The sequence below is a fragment of the Lupinus angustifolius genome, unplaced genomic scaffold (genome assembly GCF_001865875.1).
Source record: "Lupinus angustifolius cultivar Tanjil unplaced genomic scaffold, LupAngTanjil_v1.0 Scaffold_8_292, whole genome shotgun sequence".
Taxonomy (NCBI): Eukaryota; Viridiplantae; Streptophyta; class Magnoliopsida; order Fabales; family Fabaceae; genus Lupinus; species Lupinus angustifolius.
In genome coordinates, this window is record NW_017718091.1 from 39804 (window position 1) to 50460 (window position 10657).

Consider the following 10657-nt stretch of genomic DNA (forward strand, 5'->3'; position numbering starts at 1 on the left):
TTATAGATATATTAACTTGAGTGTATGATTTAGATGATTAATGATGTTATTTAAATTAATGCATATCAACTAAAATATATACATTTAAGGATTCGCACTTTTTACTTGTTTTTGCAATCTCCAAGCCCCAATTTAAATTCTAAAATCCTTCATGCCTTCTTTATTTTTCTATATTTCTAAATATGATGTCACAATAATCAAAACAAATTTGCCTTTCCATAAATCCAAACACTATAATTTTTTTTCCTCTACCCACTTTATAAGATATAAATTTTTTGGGCGCAGAACTATCTTGATATTTTGAATATCCATCCACACATGAAGAAACCATCTGTATCATTCCCATTAACCTTTTCAATAATTCAAATTTCTGACACAAACTTTGCAAGTTGCAACTAAATCAACCCCAACATAAAGAATACAAAAAGAAATTCTACACTATAAGATATGCTACTTGCTAACCCTCAACCACAAGGCCAACTAGTCTTGTTATTATTGGATACAATGATCTTATTGGTCAACTATGCATTGACCAATATTTCATTACCCTCTTATCCCAACCTTAATTTAATTTTCCCTTTCCTATGTTACTACTTATAATCATTGACTGATACAAAAACCTAGGAATCCCATAAACTCATGGTTGTTTATCATTTGAATGCTCTTCTCAGTGCCAACCACACCTGAAATAAAAATGTTACAATTAGACACTTTTATGTATCACTCTAATAGATAAGGAAAAATTAATTAGGATTATAAATATTATTTATTCATCAAATTCGATTGATTATCAGGAGTTGATTTTCTGTCACGAGAAATTTAGGAAACAATAGCCAATTTGATAGCTGCTTAGGTTGATTTTTTCCTTACCCATGGTGAGAGCACTAGCACAAATAACACCTGAGAGGATGAATACAATGATTGATGCCCTCCCAAGAAATTTAATTAATTTTCTTACAAAGAGTTGTCCCCAGAAGCCAGCCATAATAGACACACCTATGAGCCATAATGCTGCACAAGAAATACAATAAAATAAGTTAATGCTATATTAAAATGATCATATCAAAGGTTGAAGGGTTGATGAGGACTATACCATAAGGAATGGGGAACCTCTTAAGAAGGTAGAATTCCACCACAGACAAAGATGATGAAAACATCATTACAAATGTTGCTGTTGCACTTGCAACCTGCAATTAAATTATTAAAATCCTTGGAAATTTAATTTCTTAAACAAGGGCCATCTGGATCTCCAAATAGACCAAAAAGTCAAAGGTTTAATGTACCTGGGGAATGACACCAATCTCCAAGAGAAGAGGGCCTAAAATGAATCCACCACCAGAACCAAGTAATCCTCCAACAGTTCCACCTAAGATACCACACAGTGCACAAAATGCAAGGTTCAATGCAGTCCATTCTATTGACGCCTCACATATATTTTCTAGGTTCCCTGTGCTCATTCTCTTTTTATGCTCTTTGTATAACTTCACTGCTTCATATCCAAACACAGCAAATGCAATTGGAAACTGAAACAAAATTAGGACATGTTCATGTCAATTAGTTGAACTACCTCCATTACATAATAAGTTCAGCAAAAAGTTTGAGCTTATTTAACTATTGATTGAATATTCAATTTGTACCATATAGATTTTCAACAATACCACTTTTATACCCGAAAAAATAAAAAACCAAATTAGTACTAAAAATCAAATTTGCAAATCAAAATAGTCTTTGTCAGATATCAAAAGAGGTTAAAAATGACTAATTTGATCAACCTTTGATATCACGGGAACCAAATTATGTTTTAAAATTTTCCAGGAACCAAATTAATACACACAAAATTTTGAAGGGATTTGAATCGATCTTTAATCAATTATTTAATTTCTCTTCATCAAACCTGCAAGCTGAAAAGCACCCAATACCATGCACTGCAAACCTCTACATCGTTCTGCAGACCAACAACAAAAGAATTTAAAAATTAAAACCAAAAATAAAAACAAACATTCCTTTTAGTGAGTGAGATACCTTGATGATTTGAACTAGTAGGAAACAAAGCCACACTGAAATTAGCACCAGAATCCTTTTCCACCTAATGTTCAGACATAGAGTTTCCTGAAAGGGTTTTTAGTTGAAAAAATGGTCAGTTCCCCTCATATAGAGCAAGATAAAAAGTTTATCAACTAAGAAAAATTACATACCATTGTTGACTTCTCTTCTCTAGGGATCAATGGTTCAAATGGTGTGTCTATTATAGCTGCAAAATTCAGGAAATACAGTTATATTAACACTACAAACAGTCAAATAAACTAAGTATTATATAAGGGGAACACTTCACAGAACAAAATTGTTCTTCTTTCTAAACCAATAAAGCCTTATGCTCCAAATTTTTGTAATCAATTTATTCCTTAATATGAAATGATAACTGTTGTGAATATGTCTGTCTTACCTTGGTCACAGGAGTCAACCAATGCTGCTTGTTTATTGGCTATTTCTTTCTGCAGATACCAAAGAAAATTAACAGAGGAAAAAAGCTTAGTTACTTTTCCTAAAAAGTTCTGTTGATGGCATATAAGAATATTCAAAGTCTAAATTCTTATGTCATAATTGTTTTGACCTTTATATAAGTCTCTACCCTCCACATCTGAATTCCCTTGAAGAATGACCTCGAGGAAGTCCCTATACAAAAAAAATCAAATTCAAAAATGAAAAATAAAAATGTAACAAACAGTATTATGAGACTTAAAAATTGATTCATAATTTGTTAGAGTGATTATACAAAGAACAAACCAATAAAGAGAATAATGATGAGGATAGTGATAAGCCAGTAAGGGAAGACAACACTGAGAGCAACACCAATAGTTATTCCAAGCATTAGCATAGGTTGAAAAAGAAGTGCTAGATCATAGTCCAATATTGGCACCTCTTTTGTTGGATGAGGCACTCTCAAGTTATACCAAACTGATGATGCTGATGCCCCCATTATCATACCTGTAACAAATTATTAACAACAATGAAGCAATGCGAAAGAAAGACCTTATCGTATATAAACTTATGAATCGAATTATATGTTCACCATTGCGTGACACTTTTTAGGATTACTACAACACAAAGTAGCAATATATTTGTGTTATAAATCTGAAAAGTGTCATGAAAATTTTGGTAGACTCATACACATATGGGTAGTGAGTTTCGATTTTATAAACAAAAATTGTAATAAAGTTATGCAAGAGATAAACATAGAGGGTCGAGAGTTAGTGACATTTAGAAAGTGCTGCAGCAGATTTACTATCAAACCCAATAAGAAGAGTAAGCATAGGAACAAAAATTCCACCCCCACCAACCCCACCAACGGTTCCAAAAGCAGATCCTAGAAAACCAATTACTGTAGCCAACACAAGCCTCCAACTTAGTTCCAATTCCTGCACCCAAACATACCCATAAAAAATAATCAACCAAGCATTAATCTTTCTTCCACAACAAAAAGAACTATATCAACATAGCATGAAAATGGCAGAAAAAGACGTACAGGCCAAACTTTATGAGTTACAGATCCATAGTAATTGGCAGAAGAAAATGAGAGTGATGGTTTGTGATTATAATACTCATGGCCATGGTTGGTGAAGAAAAGTGCAGAGATAATAGCAAGAGAGAAACAAGAGATGAGATAAAAGATGAAAGGTGTAGTTGACATTGGCATGGTGAGTGGCCAATTGATTTTGAGGAACAGAGGCAACAAAAACAAACGAATTCACGTTATATGATAATGTGTCTTATGTGTTGGTGTTTTGTAACGTTCTGTTTCCACTGGGACAAACAAGTAACACAGAGCATCCCAAGAAGAGTTTCAATATTTTCACGCTTATTTATAGAGAATAAAGAACCAGGATCGTCTCAATATTCTTTTAGTAGGAAAAGTCTAATTTGATTATAATTAAAAGATAAACATATCATTCAAATTTAAATTTATATTTTTCTTTATTTTATTTTTGAAGCTCATTAATGAAAAAGATCTTAACTTGAGAATGAAGTATCCTACTCCTACAAAATATTTTCAATATTTTAACGACCGAATGAGATAAGATATTAAAATATATATTTTACTGCCACATTATTTACATGATATATATAGTACTTTTATTATTTGAGGAGTTTTTGTATTATCAATTTATCTTTCATTTATATTTATTTTTATTTAAGAGTTTAAAATAATTAAAACATGGTAAAATATTATTGTAAAAAAAATTAGGTTCAACAGGAATGAAATTCTTTAGTAATATCAAAGTTAAAGTTTGAAACTCATATAATTAACTTCTTTTTTTGGTTAACTCATATAGTCCATATCTTCATAGTATGTCTATTTCATGAAATCATAAGATCATGTATGTGTTTCACGTCTGCCTAATGCCAGAAGGCAGGGCTGTGCCATGTGCCTGATTTTTTTTAAAAATTATATATTTTTTTAAGGAAAAATGTATACATTAATAGTGTAAGAGTTTTATATATTGTCAGTATAATATACATCATTCTTTTAATCATGATTGTTTCTTCGAAAAAAGTAAGTCAAATAAATGACAGATGATGCATGTGTATAAATCTTTACATTGACAATGTATTAATATTATGTTAGTATATATTATTACTCCTATGATTTTTTTAAAGAAAATTATATATTACCTACATACAAGAATATTAGCTAGAGACTAAGTATTTTCTTAAAATATTGTTTTATTTCTTAGCTAATTAGTTATTTATATAACCCTTTAGCATTTTCTATTTCATTGTTTTTATTCTGTATTTCATTTTTTCTATTATTTTAACATTGTTTCCATTTCATTGTTTCAATTTTATTGTTTCTATTTGTTGCATTTGAATAAAGCTATTTCCCTTTGTTATTTGTTTGTTTCATTAAATTTTCATTTCATTGTTTGGATATATATTTAACACTATTTTTATTTCAGTGTTTCTATTTATTTCTTTCAAACTATGTTTCGTTTCTTTTATTCTTTATTTGCTTCATAGTTTCTATTGTGTTTCATTGTTTCTATTCATTCTTTAAATCTTTATGATTTATAATTTCATTATTGCTATTATGCTTTGTTTCTGTTATATTTTATTTTATTTTGTTTGCAATGATTTTAGATGTTGCAACAATAACTACGGAAAGATAGTTTTCAGCTATGAAGATTACGAAAAATAGGTTGCATGGTTGAATGAGATACACATGGATGAATTATTCCTTATTGACTTGTATTGAGCAATAAATGTTTAACAACTCTGACATTAATTTATATGGAGCGTGTAATTTATTTGAATAGTTATATTTAAATTTTGGTGATTTTCATATTAATGTTTTCATATTTTTATATTTTTTATAGAGAATTAGAATGTTTTTTGTATTGAATATGTATTTCGTGTTATAATTTTTTTTATATTTATGGTAATATCCAATTTAAAGTGGGATAGATGATTATTTTGTTAATGATAATTAGCTTTGATTATATGATTTTTTTAGAAATTAAAAATTGTTAAGAGCAAAATAATAAATTGGAATTTAATGTATAGTGGTAGTTAAAACATGTTTTGTTTTTATATATTGTATAGAACTATATATGATTTTTGTTATTTAAAATTTTAATATATGTATACACCCTACTCCCAGATCTTAGAATCGTCACTGCTAAAATGTCAAGATAGTTGGTGATCTGATGACAAGGGGCCTGCTATACTAAAAGTGAGAGAAATTAGATCCATCTTTTTTCTTTTTTATGTCACCACAATGTGGAGACATGGGGACATAAAAAAATAGCTCATATCAACTTATTATGACCTAGGATACTTAGCTCTTTAGTGTGTCATTTTGAAAAATATGATTTTTTTCACATGTAGATTGGTTTTGACCATCATCACAATAAGAATTTGACTAATATTTTCCAATTTTGACAACTTAAATTGAATATCCAATATAGTTGTCATATCTTAATGATATGTGGACCAATTCATCTGGTACAATATTTATAACCACCATACCTATCATCCTTTCTATTAAAGTATTAATTAGTTTTATTTTGTATTCTCTCTTCCTCACATTCCAAATGAATAATAAACATGAGGAAAAAAATAATAAGGAGGAATTATTTCTTAATATATGATATTAGTGATGTTGGAGAAATTAATGCACTTACTCAAAACATAATATTCTCTAATGATTTCTATTAATTAATGTTTTGTTATTGTACATGGGTTTTGATTAAACCCAATGATTATATTTTAATGTTAATCATTGTTTATAGTATTATTATCAATTTTTTTATTAAGTTAGATTGAAGCATTCATATAAGTGCAATATTAACCTTCATCTTTTAGGGTATATGTGCAATATTAGCATTTATTGTATATTTGTATTAGCATTTATTGATGTCTTGAAAGTATGGTCCTTGAAAGTATTTGATTCTAAAATAAATTGTAACAAATAAAATTCAATTTGTATGAGATAATGTCACGCCTCTATTTTCTCTATATAAATATAAGGACTTTTTTTTGCACTATATATTTTAGGGATTATATTTATAAGCACCATATAAAGTTATAATGGTTTTTTAGCATATCTCTTGAATGATTATGTTTTATTTTTGATTGATTTTCATTGTGTATAAATATTTGAATGTATTGTTAGCATTCACATACAATATAATTAAATGTTATTTTATTTGATTACGTTTTATCTAATAATACATCGTTTGAAAGTAACACATAAATTGAAGTTTAATTTCTATCATTTGGGAGATACACTTTCTCATATTTCTATTACTTTTCTAATGATATATAATTGTGATATTTTACTATACATCTTTTAAAAAATAGTTGTACATATTTTCCAAATGAAAATTGTGACTTTTATAATTTGAATTGATATATTTATTATTTGAATTAAGCTTATTCATATACATTATTAAATTCATATGTCGTGGAGAACTCAATGTTATTAACATCGCATTATTGTTTACGTTAAAAAAATTATATTTAAAAGAATAGTTATTGTGATATTTGCAATAATTTTTTAGAGGCTCTATTAAAACAATTATGTTAAAAACTTGAAATTTCAATTCTATTGTTCAGAAGATATATTTTTTAGTACACCATTTAGAGGTGTGATATTTCTATTACTTTTCTAACAATTATGATATTTTAATATACATATTTTAAAGAATAAAAAAATTACTTTTAAAATATTAAGATTTATTTTATTTTAGAATCAAAGACAATGTTCTAAATTTATATCCATAATAATTATTGCCTAAAATTAAGGAATCAAAATAATTCAAAAAACATAAATCAAGTATCATCTACAATATTAAGTGTATATTTCATGATCACTTTTTAAAGTTTATATTCATAATAAGCATTATCTAAAAATAAGGAATCAGAAATAATTCAAACAAATATGTATTATAATGCTAATAATTTATGTATATTTTATTATTGTGTTTAATAGATATAACCTAGAAGAATCAATTTTATTATGGAAATTCAATCAAATCCAGAATATTATTTTTATTAAGCCATAAATAGAAGTAAAAGAATAATATGATTGGAATGAATCAATTTGCTACAATATGTTACAATGAAAACCGTCACTTTATGCGTAATACATTTACAATAACATTTTTTTCTTAAGCCATAAATTTATATCCCTAATACATTTGCCTAATAAAAACTAACACTTTGTGTTACAATGCTAATAATTTATATATATTTTATTATTGCTTTTAATAGATTACAAGTAGAAGAATCAATTTTATTATCACAATTAAACCAAATTCAAGATATTATTTTTTCTTAAGCCATAAATCTAAGATATTACTTTTATAATATACATATTTGAATTGATATTTTTATTGTTTGTATTCTAGTCTCTATTGCATATATTGAATTGTGTATCATGTCATAAATTTTAAAACGGTTACAATGAACACAAACAAATAAAATGATACTAAAAGTGCAAAGTGTCAAGAATAGCACTAGCAATGCTTTGCCTATGTTTTGTCGAAAACAAGGTTTTACTAAAGCTTGAAGATGGCTGAACAATCAACATGCCTAGAGCTCATTGGCCATATCTAGACTAGGATATATAAATAGAGTCATTATTCTAAGTAGTCTGACATGTGTGTCGTAGTAAGTGAGTATAGGTTAGGTGAACCTATGTGCAAGTCTCTCAAACCATTATAATTGTCATATCACATCCATGAGGCATATCATCTAGTTAATTGTATGTTCATGCATTAATCATACATGTTGTTTGTGCATATTAGGCATAATATAATTGCTAAAACATGTATAGGAGTTAAGCATAACATATGAGAAGTTTACCTTTTGAACCATGCGTTTTAATATGCAGGTTAATCAATTAATGTGGTGACTTAATCGATTAACTCAACTGTTTTTCTGTTATATCAATGTGTCTGTTACAACTGTTTTCTATTTCAATTCTTTTGCTCTGGTTAATCAATTAACGAGTTACCTTAATCGATTAACAAGACTGTTTTGTGTTATAACTGATTTCTGTTTTAACTACTTAACTGATTGCAACGAATTCAACTGTCAAAACTGCCTAGTATAAGTTGAGGCAACTTCCAGAAAATTGTAGCATTGCATTCCATTGTATACGATTGATTTAGAGAGTATATTTTATTTTTGCATTCTGTTTTTACAAGAGAGTTGCATGTGTGAGGAAGAGAGATTACCATGCCTTATTGAGTCTTTGATTTGCATACTATTTTTCATATACTTATTCTCATCCTTATCTTACTCACATGCTCATGCTTATTTGTAAAGATTCTTAGAGAGAGATATTGATTATTGTTTTTGATTAACTAACATGTATTTGATGGCTTGAGTGAATTGTGAGTGAGTTAGTCTTAATGTCTTTTATTGTAATATTTCAAGCATTATTGTGCTTATAATACCTTGCTGTTGTAATATGTTTTTTGTGTGTTTTGGATTGATCTCTTGGTGTCGTATCACCACAAAGATTGGGATTCTTCACTAAGACTATGAGATCTTAATTTGAGAACAAGAATCTTGGGTGGGGTTGTTTCGCGAGAAAGGTTTTCTCAGGCGATAGGTAGAGTCAAACCAAGGGTTAAGGTGTTATAGATTTCAAGAAAGAAGCATCCTATATTTTGTAAATTGAATTGGTGTGTGTGATCATACCTATATTCAATATTGTGAAGAAGAAAATATCCCAAGATCAGAAGAGGAGGTCTGGATGTAGTTTGCAGTAGATCACAAATGAACCAGGATAAAAATCCATATTTACACGTTGTTCCCTCCTTAAATCTTCTTTACTTTTCTTGTTGTTTCAATTCGAGTTAATAGCTGATATTTTGTATAATTGTACCCTGCCATATGTTTATTAATATTGCTTCATCTGTGTTCATTTGATTTTAAATAACTGTTCAATTTGCTTCTCTGATCATTCTGTTCTGTGTGTGTTAATCAATTAAGACCAGTTGTTAATCGATTAACTGGGCTGTTTCCAGAACTGTTTTTTGGTGCGAGAAGCGATGATTGATAACCGCGAGAAGCGATGATTGATAACCGCGACACCTATTCAACCCCCTTCTAGGTGTTCATAGGCCACTGATACCTAACAAGTAGTATCAGAGCTAGTACGACGTGCTAGCTCAACCATATCTGTGTGATCCTTAGGGAATTTAAATAGGTTCCACCCACCCTTTTGGCGGTGATGGCGCATCCATTAACCGCGTATTCAGTGGTGAGGGATACACCTACTGGAAAGTCCGAATGAATATCTTCATAGAGGCTATTGATTCGTGCATTTGGGAATCCGTAATCAGTGGTCCATTCGTCCCACTTCACTTAGTGGATGGCGAACCGAAAGAAAAACCCAAAAGCTTATGGACCGATGAGGAGCGAAAGAAGGTTCAGTTTAACCTTCGCGCCATAAATATAATTACCTCTGCCCCATCTTACGATGAATTCTTTCGGGTGTCTAAATGTCAAAGTGTCAAAGAAATGTGGGACACTTTACAAGTGACTCACGAAGGCACTAGCGAGGTCAAGCGCGCTAGGCTGAACGCGCTGACATATGAATACGAATTATTTCGTATGTTGCCAGAGGAGAACTCACTAATAAATTTTTACGCTGTCTTGACAGGAGATGACAACCTAAAGTGACGGCAATCATGGAGTCCAAGGATCTAGATTTCATGCCTTTGGCAACTGTGTTCGAAAAGCTTCAAGAGCATGAGATGGAGCTTGGGCGTCTGACAATGCATGAGGAGTCTGATCGGAAAAAGAAAGGAATATCTCTTAAAGCTACAACATCACAACCCGCTAAAGAGATGACAATGACGATTCTGACTCAGACATTGATGAAGAAATGCTAAACCTTCTTGTGCAAAAATTTGGAAAGTTTCTAAATAAGAAATGAGGATTTAAGCAATTTCAAAAGAAAGAGACGCAAGAATCAACTAAGAAAGGCAAGAATAAGGAGCGTTTCACTTGCCATGAATGTGGTAAGCCGGGTCACATGAAGTTTTAGTGTCCCACTTACTTGAAGAGAGTTGATTCAGAGAAGAGCACTCCCTGTGACTTCAAATCGAAAAAGGCATACATTGTTTGGGATGTACCAGAGGAA

General features: G+C 29.8%; 1 protein-coding gene across 1 annotated transcript; it reads right to left on the minus strand.

The window, feature by feature from the left end:
* Window positions 1–319: 319 nt before the first annotated feature.
* Window positions 320–3817, minus strand: LOC109337602. The gene is made up of 12 exons (XM_019574609.1): window positions 3524–3817; window positions 3257–3416; window positions 2785–2985; window positions 2612–2673; window positions 2444–2492; window positions 2196–2251; window positions 2023–2109; window positions 1895–1945; window positions 1284–1523; window positions 1094–1187; window positions 871–1011; window positions 320–683 (listed from the first exon to the last, which is right to left on the minus strand). The coding sequence occupies exons 1-12, from the start codon at window positions 3692–3694 to the stop codon at window positions 601–603; spliced, it is 1395 nt and encodes a 464-aa protein (XP_019430154.1). The 5' UTR covers window positions 3695–3817; the 3' UTR covers window positions 320–600.
* Window positions 3818–10657: the final 6840 nt, after the last annotated feature.